We start from the raw sequence: 16,091 nt of genomic DNA on the forward strand, positions 1-16,091 counted from the left end.
TAGAAAAGGTATTAGTATCTTCCTTCCAAGGAAGAAATGAAAGTATCCTCCTTTCATTACAAGTGTTAATCGCCTAAAATTGTTAAGAAGCATATTCTAAGAATTATCCATAAGAGAATACAGACATATAAGAGTGTATCAATGAATAATGGGTAATAAGGGAGTAATCCCAAGTAATTAAAGCGTTATTTGTTCAAAGACAAGGCAGTAACCAGTCACTCCCAAACTTTGATTTACTCTCTTTACAGCTGTGAATTGGGCTGAAAATTCAAATGATTTAAGTGTGACGTGAGCACTAAAATAATCTATAAAAGACTCTTGATTGTATATAGTAAGTGGAAATACAGTATTTAGAACAAGGATGATGGTGGTCCTGCTCTACTTTGTGCTCTCAAAGTGGGCGTGGAACAACAGAGCATACCCAGGCGACACCTGGTAGCATGACAGAACTTAAAATCACAAAATATGAGAAATCACTGAACGACCTGTGCACATTTAGACTATGGAAGCACTTCATGGGACAGGAGAGCAGGATTTAAATATCTCCAGGATCATCACATGGTTGAGGGTTAGGTTTGTTCTAGATGATCTTTGTGTACTTCTGCAAATAATGTTCTGCTGTCCAATTAGGTGTAAATAGATAACAAGCTAGACCGAACGATCCATATCGCCTTCCAATCCTGAGAGTCAGGATGTTGAGCAGATTCTGAATAACAGTGAAAATGGACTAAATTTAAGTTGGGCTGATACTAAGGCCTCTTTTCTTGCAAAAAAAAATAAGTTTTGCAAATCGGAGGTGGATCTGTAACAAAGCACTTTAAAAATAGGCTTCTACAGGGCAGTGATATATGTATTTTTTAAATTTTTATTTATTTGGTTGTTCAGAAGGGAGAGCAATATTTTTTTCTTTCTTTTAATTGTACTCTAGATGAAGGTTTACAGAACAAACTAGCTTCTCATTAAACAGTTAGTACACATATTGTTTTATGACACTGGTTAACAACCCCACGGCATGTCAACACTCTCCCTTCTCCACCTTGGGTTCCCTATTACCAGCTTTCCTGTCCCCTCCTGCCTTCTAGTCCTTGTCCGTGGGCTGGTGTGCCCTTTAGTCTTGTTTTGTTTTATGGGGCTGTCTAGTCTTTGGCTGAACGGTGAACCTCAAGAGTGACTTCATTACTGAGCTAAAAGAGTGTCTGGCGGCCATACTCTTGGGGTTTCTCCAGGCTCTGACAGGCCAGTAAGTCTGGTCTCTTTTTGTGAGTTAGAATTTTATTCTACATTTTTCTCCAGTTCTGTCTAGGATCCTCTATTGTGATCCCTGTCAGAGCAGTTAGTGGTGGTAGCCAGGCGCCATCTAGCTGTACTGGACTCAGTGTGGTGGAGGCTGTAATAGTTGTGGCCCATTAGTCCTCTGGACTAATCTTTCCTTTCTATCTTGTTATCTTCAATCTCCCTTGCTCCCGAAGGGGTGAGACCAGTGAACTATCTTAGATGGCTGCTCACAGGCTTTTAAGACCCCAGATGCTACTCACCAAGTTAGAATGTAGAACATTTTCTTTAGCAACTATGTTAATTGCCAATTGAGCTAGAAGTTCCCCAAGACCACGGTACCCACAGCTCTTAGCCCAGCAATTCGGTCCCTCAGGGAGTTTGGATGTCTATGGAGCTTCCATGACCTTGCCTGGTACAAGTTGTGCTGGCTTCCCCCATATTGTGTACTCTTACCCTTTACCAAAGTTACCACTGTATATTGTCTATTTAGTGTTTTTCTCCCCCCACCCCTCCCCTCCTCGTAACCATCAAAGATTGTTTCTTTTCATGAGTTTTTACAGTAGAGGTCTCATACAGTATTTGTCCTTTTGTGATTGACTTACTTCACTCAGCACAATGCCCTCCAGATTCATCCATGTTATGAGATGCTTCACAGATTCATCGTTCTTTATCGTTGCATAATACTCCATTGTGTGTACGTACCCCAGTTTGCTTATCTATTCATCTATCGATGGGCATCTAGGTTGTTTCCATCTTTTTGCTATTGTGAGCAATGCTGCAATGAACATGCATGCACATATGTCTATTTGTATGACGACTCTTACTTCTCTAGGATATATTCCTAGGAGTGGGACGGCTGGATCATATGGTATTTCTATTTCTAGCTTTCTAAGGAAGCACCATATCGTTTTCCAAAACAGTCGTATCATTTTGCATTCCCACCAGCAGTGCATAAGAGTTCCGATCTCCCCTCAGGCTCTCCAACATTTGTTATTTCCACTTTTTTTGATTCATGCCAGTAATGCCAGGGTGAGATGGTATCTATTGCGGTTTTGATTTGCATTTTTCTAATGGCTAGTGATTGACAGCATTTCCTCACGTGTCTTTTGGCAGCTTCAATATCTTCTTCAGTGAAGTGTCTGTTCATTTCGTTTGCCCATTTTTTAATTGGATTGTCTTTTTGTTGTAGAGGTGTTGAATTTTCTTATAGATTTTAGAGATTAGATCCTTGTCTGATTTGTAATGGCCAAGAATTTTTTCCCAGTCTGTAGGTTCTTTTTACTCTTTTGGTGAAGTCTTTTGATAAGCGTAAGTGTTTAATTTTTAGAAGATCCCAGTTATCTATCTTATCTTCTGGAGTTTGTGTGTTGTTGGTTATGGTTGGTATTCTGCTACTGCTGTGTATTAGGACCTTTAGCATTGATACTATTTCTTCTTCTATGATCTTTATAGTTTTTTGCATTACAATTTAGGTCTTTGATCCATTTTGAATTAGCTTTTGTGTATGGTGTGAGGTATGGGTCCTGTTTCATTTTTTTGCAGCTGGAAATCCAGTTTTGCCAGCACCATTTGTTAAAAAAGACTGTCTATTCCCCATTTGATGGACTTTAGGCCTTTGTCGAAGATCAGGTGACTGTAGGTGGATGGATTTACACTTGGGTTTTCAATTCTGTTCCATTGGTCAATGTAGCTGTTGTTGTACCAGTACCAGACTGTTTTGACTACCACAGCTGTATAGTGGGTTCTGAGGTCAGGTAGTGTGAGTCCTCCTACTTTATTCTTCTTCCATAGTGCTTTACTTATCCGGGCCTTCTTCCATTTCTACATAAAGTCAATGATTAGCTTTTCCATCTTCTTAGAGAATGTTGTTGGTATTTGGATCGGGACTGCATTGTATTTGTAAATTGCTCTGGGTAGAATTGTCATTTTCACAATGTTGAGTCTATCTATCCATGAGCATGGTATGTTTTTCATTTATGTAGATCTATTTTGGTTTCTTACAGTAGTGTTTTGTAGTTTTCTTTGTATAGGTCTTTTACATCACTAGTTGGATTTATTCCTAAGTATTTTAAATTATTAGGGGCTATTATAAATGGTCTTGTTTTCCTGATTTCCTTTTCATTGTTCTCTTAATTGGTATATAGGAATCCAACTGATTTTTGTATGTTTATCTTGTATCCTGCTACTCTGCTGAACCCATTAGTTCCAGTAGTTTTCTTGGGGAGTCTTTTGGGTTTTCTACGTATAGTATCGTATCATCCGCAAACAGGGACAGTTTAACGTCTTCATTACCAATTTGGATGCCCTTTATTTCTTTTTCTTGCTTTACTGCTCTAGCTAGGACTTCCAGTATAATGTTAAATAGAAGTGGTGATAAAGGGCATCCTTGTCTTGTTCCTGTTCTCAAGGGGAATGTTTTCAGCCTCTCTCCATTAAGAATGACGCTGGCCATTGGTTTTGCATAGATGCCCTTTATTATGTTGAGAAATTTCCCTTCTATACCTATTTTAGTGAGAGTTTTTACTAGGAATGGGTGTTGGATTTTGTCGATTATATACCTACCTACACTGTTTATTCCCTCTTTTATTGTTCTGACGTTGTTGTTATTTACAGATTAACCTCTCTGGTTCCCTGATGTAATTCTTTTGGATTTGGATAGTCCTTGAGAGTTTATTTCCTGTGTTGGTATCTGACTGGTACAATCTTGTGTCCTAGATTCAGGCTGTGGTCTGATGCTGTTTGCTCTCAAACTGAAGAACTACCTTTAATAATTCTTATAAGTTTGGTTTGGTTTTTACATGGTCCCTTAATTTCTGTTTATCTGGAAATGTCCTAATTTCACCACCATATTTAAAAGAGAGTTTTGCAGGATATATTATTCTTGGCTGGCAATTTTTTTCTTTCAAGGTTTTATATATGTCATCCCATTGCTTTCTTGCCTGCATGGTTTCTGCCGAATAATCAGAGCTTAGTCTTACTGTTTCTCCTCTGTATGTGACTTTTTGTTTTTCTTGAGCTGCTCTCAGGATTCTTTGTCTTTGGTTTTAGTGAGTGTGATTATGATATGTCTTGGTGATTTTCTTTTGGGGTCTCTCCTATATTGGGTTTGTTGAGCTTCTTGGATGGTCAGCTTTTCATCTTTCATGATATTGGGGAAGTTTTCTGTCAACAGTTCTTCAATGGTCCTCTCTGTGTTTTTTGTTTTCTCCCCGTTCCCCTTCTGGAACTCCGATTACTAGCAAATTTTTGCTTTTGATTGTATCCCACATAATTCTCAGGGTTTCTTCATTTTTGTTCATTCTTTTTACTAATTTTTCCTCAAATACAGTTGTATCTGTTTGTCTTCAATTTGACTGAGCCTATCTTCTACTGATTCAAACCTGCTCCTCAGCCCTTCTGTGACACTGTCCATTTCTGAAATCTTGTTGTTTATCTTTTGGATTTCTACTTGTTGTTTTTGTATGATTTCTAGCTGTGTATTTGTTTTAGCATTTTGTTCCTGTACTATTTTCCTGAATTCTTCCATTTTTTTGTCTATATTTTCCATGAATTTTTCTGCCTTTTCCATGCATTTGTCTATTTTTTCCTTATTTTTGTCTGATTTTTGCTTCAACTCTTGGGTAGCTCTAAATATCAGAGATTTGAATTCCCTTCGTGGTTCTAGTGCCTTTTCTTTTACTGGAAAGTCATCTGGTGTTTTATTTTGGATGCCTACTGGAACCATCCTGTCCTTTTTTTTATGTTTTGATATTGTCTGCTGTCTTCAGGGCATTCAGTGGTTATTTTCCTCATTTACTGATTGTAGATTTGTTTCATTCTATTTGGTTATGTCTTAGCAGAAAGGCTGTGCATTCTCTGTTGTTTGTTCATCTGTGGGCATGATGCTTTTCACCTCCTTGTCTAATGGGCAGGACCAGTCGCTCAGCTATGGTGTAGCAGGGCAGGTCCAGCTGCAGTGGAGTGGTTGGGACAGGCTGTTTGTGGCATGTACTAGGGCCAACACGGTGGGCCGGGAATCAGTGCAGGGCAGGTTTTGGTAGGCTGTGCTTGTGCTGCTTGGGGGTATGATGTTCAGTGCATGGTGCAGGTAGGCAGGAAGAAGGGGGGGAGATTGTGATGTGTGGAGCTAAGATGGGTATGGGAAAGAGGAGACAGAAACAGAAGCCAAAAACAAACCAAAACACAGAGTGGTAAAGGAGCTTGCTGTTGGGAGTGAAGAGATGAGAAACCAAGAAATGGAGAAAAAAAGGAAAAAAAAAAAAGGGAAAAAGAAAATATATAAACAAAAACTTGAAAAGAAAAGAAAAGCCCCCAGGGATCCCATTGGTATGGCTGCGAAGACTGCGAAAGTGGCTTCCTGGCTGCGAAGTACTGCCTGGCTAGAAGGGGTAGAGATGTCACACAGCGCCAGGTATTCAGGAGACAGGAAGAGAAGGTAAGTATAAGAGATGAGAAACTGAGAAATAAAGAAAGAAAAAAAGGAAAAAACAAAAAGAAAAAGGAAATGTCCCAGGGATCCCACTGCGTGGCTGTGCAGATCAGGGAAGGAGCTCTGAAGCCGAGCAATACAGCCTGGCTAGAAGGGGCTCCCAAGCCAAGAAAAGAAAAAGAAAACAAATAAAACAAAACAGAACAAATGAAAACAAAACAAAAAAAAAGCCCCAGGGATCCCACCAGTGTGGCAGCATGAGCTAGGAAGCAGTTCTGCAGTCGAGTGGCGCTTCACAGCCTTTCAAGAATAAGCAAAGATGGCACACGGAGGCAGGTGTTTGAGAGAAAGGCGGGGGAGGTGGTGACAGGTATGGAAGAAACCAAAGTGGAAAAAAGCAACACCAGTAACAAACAAATGGCACTCAGGGAGCCAGTCAGTGTGGATGGGTTGAATCCAAGCAGCAGAGGGCTGAAGCCGGTGCCTCCCAGCCAAGAGACTGTGGTTGCAAGAAACAGAGGAGGCCAAGTGGGGGTGAAGAAGGATGGGGGGTGGGAAAGTGTATATCGCTGGTTATCGGTTGCTCTGTCTCCTGTTGGGAGCTCTGTGAAGCTGCTTTCCCTTACTACCTATCCATGGATCTCCAATGTGGGCAGGGCACATTCAAGCGGCAGGGACCCTGAACTTCCTGGCTGGCTGAGCTACCACAGCCAGTTCTGAAGCGGCAGAGGTCGAGCAGGAAGGAGAAGGATACCGGATGGGAAGGAATATATTGCTGGTTACTGGGTGCTCTGTCTTATGCTGAGAACATTAAGAAGCTGCTTTCCTGTACTCCCTGTCAATCTCCGACAAGAGTGCACGATGTCAAATCCGTGCTGCGTTAGCTCATGGGGGCCTCCACATGTATCTCTTCTTGCTCTATTCTGTCAGTTTCTTACTCTATTCGGTGTTTGGCTGAGTTCTTTATCTCTTCATTTGATGCTAAGGGTTTTAGGATTGACATTTGTCTCTGTTTTACTTAGTTTTTTCGAGTCTTTGCTGTGGAGGGACAGCATGGTGCTTCTGTCTACAGTGCCACGTTGGCTCCCAGGAAGAGCAGTATTTTGAAGACAACTGTGTACTTATTTTTGGGAAAAGAAGCCAACTATCAAAGGAAGGGAATATTATTACCAGTAAGAAATGCTAAACGTATTTCTTATTTTTTAAGGTGCCTGGGTTTCTCTTTATATTTTACTAACACAAAACCTCTTCATTTGTTTGTTATTTTAAGAGCAAGATGAAATACTCACCACTCTTTCCAGAATAACATCATTGGTATCAACTAGTAAATCAAACTTGTCCTCCAACTCAGTCACTTTACTTCGATCCTTAATGTTGCTGCGACACCCATGGTACTGCATTACCTGACTCATGCTAAGGAAAGGAATACCAAGGTTAGTTTGTGTACATTTATTCATTTGTTTACCATCTGGGACAAAATGCAAATGGCCTCGCTCAGACGGAGATATATATACATGAATACATGCATAATTTTTTTTGTGGTGCAACCACAACCACTAATTGCTAATATCTATCTATCTTTTTCTGATGCAACCATCGCCACTATTTATTTCCAAAACTCTGAGATCACCCCAAATGGAAACCTTGTATCCATAAAGCAATAACTCCCCATTCTCCCTCTTCCACTCACCCCTGGTAAACACTGAACTACTTTCTTTCTCTATGCATATGCCTGAGGAATATCGTTGCTGATGTCAGATGGATTCTGGCTGAAAGGAGAGGATACCAAAAACATGTTTACCTGTATTTTACTGACTATGCAAACGCATTCCACTGTGTAGATCACAACAAATTATGGATAACATTGCCAAGAATGGGGACTCTTAAATCATGCTCATGTGGAACCTGTACACAGACCAAGAGGCAGTCGTTCAAACAGAGCAAAGGGATACTGCGTGGTTTAAAATCAGGAAAGGTGTGCGTCAGGGTTGTTTCCTTTCACCATACTTATTCAATCTGTATGCTGAGCAAATAATCTGAGAAGCCAGACTATAAAGAAGAATTCAGCATCAGGATTGGAGAAAGACTCATTAATAACCTGTGATATGCAGATGACACAACCTTGCTTCCTAAAAGTGAAGAGGACTTGAAGCACTTACTGATGAAGATCAAAGACCACAGCCTTCAGTATGGATTATACCTCAACATAAAGAAAGCAAAAATTCTCACAACTGGACCAATAAGCAACATCATGATAAATGGAGAAAAGGCTGAAGTTGTCAAGGATTTCATTTTACTTGGATTCACAATCAATGCCTACGGAAGCAGCGGTCAAGAAATCAAACAAAACACTGCATTGGGCAAATCTGTTGCAAAAGACCCCTCAAAAGTGCTGAAAAGCAAAGATGTCACTTTAAGGACAAAGACGCGCCTGACTCAACCCACAGAATTTTCAATCGCCTCATACGCATGCAAAAGCTGGACAATAAACAAGGAAGACTGAAGAAGAATTGATGTCTGTGAACTATGGTGTTAGCGAAGAATACTGAATATACCACTGTAAGGAAGAACGAAAAAATCTGTCTTGGAAGAAGTACAGCCAGAATGCTCCTCGGAAGTGAGCATGGCAAGACTTTGTCTCATGTACTTCGGACACAGTATCAGAAAGAGCAGTTCCTGGAGAAGGACATCATGCTTGGCGGAGGGTCAGCAAAAAAGAGGAAGACCCCCATGAGATGGACTGACATAGTGGCTGCAACAATGGGCTCAAATGTGACAATGATTGTGAGGATAGTGCAGGACCAGGCAGTGTTTTGTTCTGTTGTACATAGGGTCACTATGAGTCAGAACCGACTCGACAGCACCTAATAACAACAACGAGCATTTGCCTATTCTAGATACTTGATACAATATTTGTCCTTTTATGTCAGGCTTATTTTACTTAGCATAATGTTTTCAAGGTTCATCTCTGTTGTAGCATGTATCAGAACTTCATTTCTCTCTATGGCTGATTAATATTCCATTGTATGTATACACATTTTGTTTATTCATTCATCTGTTGATGAATACTTGGGTTACGTGCACCTTTGGCTACTGTGAATAATAATGCAATGAGCTTTCAAGTTTTTAAGGTATATTGCTAGGAGTGGAGTTGCTGGGTCATACAGTAATTCTTCCTTTCACCATACTTACTCAATTTGTATGCTGAGCAAATAATCTGAGAAGTTGGATTATACAAAGAACGTGCCATCAGGACTGAAGGAAGACGCATTCACAACCTGCGATATGCAGATGACACAATCTTGCTTGCTGAGTGCGAAGAGGACTTAAGCATTTACTGATGAAGATCAAAGGCTACAGCCTTCAGTGTGGATTAAAAAAAAAAAACCCAGTGCAGATGAGTCGATTCTGACTCATAGTGACCCTACAGGAGAGTAGAACTGCCTTATAGGGTTTCCAAGGAGCGGATGGTGGATTTGAGCTGCCGACCTTTTGCTTAGCAGGCGAGCTCTTAACCACTGTGCGACCAGGGCTCCTCAGTATGGATGACGCCTCAACATAAAAGAAAAATCCTCACAACTGGACTGATAAACAACATCATGATAAACGGAGAAAAAGACTGAAGTTACCAAGGATTTCATTTTTTACTTGGATCCACAATCAACGTCCATGGAAGCAGCAGCAAAGAAATCAAACGATGCACTGCATCAGGCAAATGTGCTGCAAGAGACCCCTTTAAAGTGTTAAAAAGCAAAGATGTCACTTTGAGGACTAAGGTGTACCTGACCCAAGCCATGGTATTTTCAAACACCTCATATGCATGTGAGAGCTGGACAATGAACAAGGAAGACTGAAGAACTGACACCTTTGAATTATGGTGCTGGCGAAGAATATACCATGGACTGCCAGAAGAAGGAAAAAATCTGTCTTGGAAGAAGTACAGCCGGAATGCTCCTTAGAAGTGAGGATAGTGAGACATCATCTCACATACTTTGGACATGTTATCAGAAGGGACCAGCCCCTAGAGAAGGACATCATGGTTGGTAAAGCAGAGGGTCAGCGAAAAAGAGGAAGATTCTCAACAAGATGGATTGATAGAATGGCTACAACAATGGGCTCAAACATAGCAATGATTGTGAGGATGGAGGAGGACGGGGCAGTGTTCCATTCTGTTGTACATGGGGTCACTATGAATCGGAACCAACTTGACAGCACCTAACAAGAACATTAATTCTATGTTTAACTTTTTGAGGAACTACCAAATTGTTTTCCACTGACGCAGCATCATTTTACATGCTTGCCAGCAACACATAAGGGCTCCATGTTCTCAATACTTTTTGATCAAATTAATAAACCTTGTATCCTTATAACCCATTGCCATCGAGTCGATTCCGACTCATAGCAACCCTATAGGACAGAGTGGAACTGCCCCATAGAGTTTCCAAGGAGCAGCTGGTGGATTCAAACTGCCAACCTTTTGGTTAGCAGCTATAGCATTTAACCACTACGTCACCAGGGTTTCCTGTACCCTTATAAAAACTGTCAAAAACAAAATGCTAATTGTTTGGCCTTGGGCAACTCACTAAATCTCTCTGAGAATGACTTTCCTCATCTGTTAATTGAAGGGATTTAACCTTTAAACCTCAAAGGTGTCTTTAAATTCTAAAAATTATATACGATACTGTGTATATAATATATGCTATATTTATTTCATTGCTTTAACATGCAAATCTAAAACTGCTTCTTCAGTTCTCTCATGCAACAGTTAAACAAAATTAATGTTTATCAACTGTCCTAATACACTGAGGGAACCCTAGTGGTGCAGTGGCTAAGAACTATGGCTGCTAACCAAAAGTCAGCAGTTCGAATCCACCTGCCACTCCTTGGAAACCCTATGGGGCAGTTCTACTCTGTCCTATAGGGTCGCTATGAGTCAGAATCAACTGAAAATTAATACTTGTGACTCGTAAGTTATGTGAGAGAATCCTGGATTTCAGTTTTGTAGTCCCATATTAAGTCAAACAAGATTTGTTGCCCATAGGTACAAAAGTAATATATTTTTTAAAAACTAGTCTCAAAATGTACCCAGTAACATTTCCCTAATCCCACTGCCTCATTTTCATATTTTATAGTACTTTATAGCACAGAAAATTAGGTTAAGAAAACCAAACTTCAGGAAAATTATCTACCTCTTTATTTTCATTTCTTTTATTAACATAAGAAAATAACATATAGTACTTACCACTGAAGCAACCTATCTCCCTGTGTTTCACAAAATGCCTGGAAGCCAGCAAAACTTCGGTAAAAATCATACTCATCACCAGACTGTGGTAGGCCCCCAGATGCCTTGGTAACTGCTACCACTGACCCAAGAGCAAACTGTCAAAAACCAGAAAAGAAGACATGTTTTAAACATGGATTCCCGTTCATTTAGCCAAGTCACTTTTTTTGAGTATCTACTATATATAGTGCATTGTACTAGATGCTGGAGACATCCAATCTTCATTCGTTCATCCAATAAATATTCATTTAGTGCTGACTCTACCCCAGGAACTATTCTAGGCCCTAAGGATACAACGATAAACACAAAACCAAGTTTTGGAGCTTACCTTTTTGGGAGAGTGGGGAGAGACAAAACAAATACATATACAATATGATGAGTATTCAAATCTGTCTGGGTTTGAATCTTGGCTCTGCTTCTTATTAGCTGTGATCTTGTGCAAGTGATTTCCTTTTTTTGGATCTTAGTTTCCTTCTCTGAAAAATGGGGATAGTAAAAGTGCCTACCTCATAGTTGTGAGGATTCAATGAGCTAATAAAACCACTCAGGACAGAGACTGGCACGTAAGTGCTATTCTTATTATTACTCACAGTAAGATCCATGAGCTTTCTACAGGAATTTTTGTGTTTTCATTGTGATAAGCATCTACAGACAATATAAGCAAATTCTGAATCCTCTGGATGACTGATTTATAATGGTAACTGCCCACATCTAGACTGTGTTTATGATTAAGTTAGTGCCTCGAAATTCTCCATTTTAATTGTTGTGAGGTAATGAGAAAATATCTGAAGTGGGTGTCATAGATAAATGACAGTTGGTCATGTGAAGGCCAAATGACATCACTCTGAATTGTGTGAATAAACTTTTTCCAGGAAAAAAATGGGAGAAAGCAGGTGGGAAACTTGAGTCATCTTGGTAGAGTGTGAGCATGAACTCCACACAATCAGGACCACAGCTAGTGGTCTTGGAACTATTCAGAGCCAAATAAATGGATTAGTACAGCACCTGCTATTTGTATTCAAGGGGCTGTGTGGTTCAGTGGGAGAATTCTCACTTTTTATATGGGGAGACTGTGATTCTATTCCTGGCGATGCATCTCATGAGCAGCAACCATGCTTAAGTGGAGGCTTTTATGTTGCTATGATATTTTAGTAGAGCTTCCAGACTAAGAAGGACTAGAAAGAAAGACCTGGAGACATCTACTTCCAAATATCAGCCAATGAAAACCCTATGGATCACAATAGTTTGATAAGCACAGATCACTGGAATGGCACAGGACCAGGCAGCATTTCGTTCTTGCGTGTGGGGTCGCCATGAGTGGGGGGCCAACTCCATGACAGCCAACAACATTGGTAATTAGAGTTCATGTGAGAGGAATTTTGGGGTGATTTTTAGTATTACAAATTATTTTAGTTTTATGGCTGTGTAAGAGCATGAGGTGTTTACATCTAGTTTTATGGTGTTCATATTTAAGCTGCATTACACAAATAACTTAAAAGAACCCTCTCTGTGTTTCTTCGAGGAGCTTCCAGTCTAGTTGGAGGCATTAATAAATGTGCTACAGCACTTAGAGGACAGAGACGGTAGCTGTATCTGGTCACATTTAACCAAGGGCTTGGGAATTATGTAGGACTGGAACTCAGGAGAAGGAAGGCCATCCCGATCCCGGGAGGGGAGGACGATGGGCATGTGTGAGAAGCGTAAAGCAGCCAGGCCGCTCCGGAGGAGTTTGCTGGGGGGCTCAGGCACGGACCGGGGTCAGGGTGGTCGCCAAACCTAGGAGCGGCAGGCTGACAGGGGAGTCCTTCCCAGGACACGGAGACGTCTCTCCACAGGCGGGGCAACATGGGTCCAAATGGGAGAACGAGCGATCTGGCAAGCGGAGCGACCCTTCGTTTCCGCGTCTAGAACCCCATCCCCGGAGGGTGATGCACAAGAGATCACCCCAGCTCCGGTAGCGGCCCCTCGACCCCGCCCTGGGCTCTGCTGCGGCACGCGCTGCCGAGTCCGCCGCTGAGAGGGTCCGGGCCTGCTTCCTGCCAGCCGCGAAGACTTTCGGCGCCTCCGAGGCCCCGCGAACTCACCTTCACGAAGCTGTCTGCGTCCGGGAAGCCAGGCAGCACCATCTCCCCGTCGGTCTTGGCCGCACTCGTCGCGGACGGGGACTTCCGCTCTCGGGTACTGGGAAGCGCCATTTTTGCGGCCTGCACGGCTTTTCTCGCGATAGTGTCTCAGGCCGATGCGACGTGTGCGCACGACGCATGTGCAAAGGCCGTCTTTCTTAGGGGGCTGGGGGCGAAGGGGAGAGGTAGAATGAGTTTTGGTGTCACTCCTTAGCGCTCTACCCAGGGGACTTTAAATTTTTGTTTAGTTTCATGTAACGTCTTCCTAACAACCTTGTGGATTAGAGTGGGAACTAGAGGAATCATCGTCACGTTTTAAAAAGCCAATTTTTCCCAATCTCTGAGGAGCCCTGGTGGCGCAGTGGGTAAAGCGCTTGGTTTGAACCCACCAGCTGCTCCGCAGGATGAAGATGTGGCAGTCTGCTTCCGTAAATATTTACAGCCTTGTAAACCCTATGGGGCAGTTCTACTCTGTCCTACAGGAACGCTCTGAGTCGCAGTCGACTTGACGGCTGTGGGTTTGGTTTTTGGTGTTTCCTAATCTCTGGAACTGTGCCCCCCTCGCCCATTTAAGATCTTGGCCCCTGCAATTATCCCTCCTCTCTCTGGCATCAGGTATCTTTTCCCTCGCTACCGGTTCGTTCCTAACGACCTACACTTAAACGCTGAAATTTCTCCCAATTAAAAGGAAAAGAAAAAACACTCGACCCCACATCTCCTTCCAGCCACATTTCTCTCTTTCCTTTGTAGGAAAACTCCCGGAAGGAGGCGCCTATAGGCTCCCGCTGTACTTCCTCGCCCCTAATGCTCCCCTGAACTCCTCCAGTCAGACATTATTCACCATCTACACCACTAGAAACAAATTTTGTTAAGGCGCGTAGTGGGGGTTCAATAACCGTTTGTTCAATGAATAAGCGGTAGAGCCTTTGTTATAAGTGAGGCGCTCAGGAGGTGGTCTCCAGGAGGCTCACTGGGCTTATTGTTCCTACCAAGAGCAGAGCTGGCACATCGTTAGTACAATTCATTTGGCTTAGTAAGTGCTGTGTTAGCTGTTATCGTTGTCCAGAATATCCTATTAGTAGGATACTTGCTTTTCTTTTTTTCTGTACCATTTGGGTACTTCAGGTACAAAGCTGCCCTGACAGAACAAAGTCCTAGTTCATTGTAATAACTACTATTTTTGAGCACTTATTTTGTATGTTTAACTTAATACCAGATGTCAGGCTCTGCTAAGTGCATTACATGGATTAGCTCATCCTCACAACCTTATAAGGTAGAACATATTATTATCAACATTTTCAGGTGAGGAAATAAGCATAGAGAGACTAAGTAACTTGTCCTCACACAGCTAGTATGAGGTGGAGTTGAGATTTGAAACTAGGTAATTTGGTTTGCACTTGGCTACTAAGTTAAAGGTTGTAGGTTCGAACCAACGGTGCTGCAGAAGAAAAGCCTGCCAATCTGCTTCTGTAAAGATTACAGCCAAGAAAACCCTGTTGTGCAGTTCTACTCTGTAACACATGGGGTCACCATGAGTCAGAACTGACTTGACAGCAATTTTTTTTTTTTTTTTTTAATTTGACACAAGAGCCAACACTACTTTATACCACCTCTCCGTTTTAAGCCCCAGCCTATGGGACCCTAGGAATGGAAGGGTCCTGAAAGTCATTCTTGGCCACATCCCTCCATCCCTTTACTCAGAGTTCCAAGAAACCATTCAGGATTGATGGGTTAATTAGACTGTCTTTAAAGGCCTCCATCAACTCCCCACCTCCCTCTGGTAATTCATCTCAACAAAGCCAGAAGATTTTGCTTAGACATAACTTAAAACCCATCGGATTCACCAGAGATCTTAATCTGAAGGACTCTCATGCCCCAAGGAGTCTCTGCCACTAATGACCACCATTTTTCTGAGTCCATTCACTCCCATGTCCTTTATCATAAAAGGTAACATCACTGTAGTTACTGCTGGTTACTTCATCTATAACCAAGAAAGTCAGACATAAATCACATGTGGTCTGAGCGTGGTAACCACATTTTTCAGGAGCAAAATAGCTGACATATGGTTTAGGATTGTTACAGAAAATCTAAGATATAGAGATGAGACTTCCTATGTTAAAAATTCTATTTGTATCATGATTGAAATTTAAATTTACTAGAAGAGTCCTCTGTTGTTTGGTGCTGTTGAGTCAGTTCCAACTCATAGCGACCCCTGTGTACAACAGAGTGAAACAGTGCCCAGCCATGCACCATCCTCATAATCATTGCTATGCTTGGGCCCATCGTTGCAGCCAGTGTGTTAATCCATCTTGCTGAAGGTCTTCCTCTCTTTCACTGACCCTCAATTTACCAAGCATGATGTCTTTCTCCAGGGACTGGTCCCTCCTGATAACCCGTCCAAAGTACATGAGACAAAGTCTTGTCATCCTTGTTTCAAAGAAACATTCCGGCTGTACTTCTTCCAAGACAGATTTGTTCATTCTTCTGGCAGTCCATGATATAATTCAATATTCTTCACCCACACCATGATTCAAAGGCATCAATTCTTCTTTAATCTCTCTTACTCATTGTCCAGCTTTCCTATGCCATGTAAGGCGACTGAAAATACCACGGGTTGAGTCAGGCGCACCTTAGTCCTCAAAGTCCCATCTTTGCTTTTTAACACTTTAAAGAGGTCTTTTGGCCCAAGAGACAGAAAGGGCCACATAAACCAGAGACTTCAGCAGCCTGAGACCGGAAAAACTAGATGGTGCCCGGCTACCACCAATAACCACCCTGACAGGGAACACAACAGAGTCCCGGATGGAGCAGGAGAAAGGTGGGGTGCAGAACTCAAATTCTAGTAAGACCAGACTTAATGGTCTGAGACTGGAGGAACCCCAGAAAGCATGGCCCCTGGATTCTCTATCAGCCCAGAATAAAACAATTTCTGAGGCCAACTCTTCAGACAGGGATTGGACTGGACTGTGGGACATAAAGTGAT

The 16,091-nt window shown here is 41.9% G+C and overlaps 1 protein-coding gene across 1 annotated transcript in view; it reads right to left on the minus strand.

Moving 5' to 3' along the window:
* EXOSC10 (exosome component 10) overlaps positions 1–13,247 on the minus strand; it is a 34,520-nt gene extending 21,273 nt beyond the window's left edge. The window contains exons 1-3 of the mRNA XM_004385163.3: positions 13,070–13,247; positions 10,947–11,083; positions 6,994–7,117 (exon numbers count right to left, since the gene is read on the minus strand). Coding sequence (XP_004385220.1) covers positions 6,994–7,117; positions 10,947–11,083; positions 13,070–13,180 — 372 coding nt within the window. The 5' untranslated portion in view covers positions 13,181–13,247. The remainder of the gene's footprint in view (positions 1–6,993; positions 7,118–10,946; positions 11,084–13,069) is intronic.
* Positions 13,248–16,091: the final 2,844 nt, after the last annotated feature.

The sequence above is a fragment of the Trichechus manatus genome, unplaced genomic scaffold (genome assembly GCF_000243295.1).
Source record: "Trichechus manatus latirostris isolate Lorelei unplaced genomic scaffold, TriManLat1.0 scaffold00133, whole genome shotgun sequence".
NCBI lineage: Eukaryota > Metazoa > Chordata > Mammalia > Sirenia > Trichechidae > Trichechus > Trichechus manatus.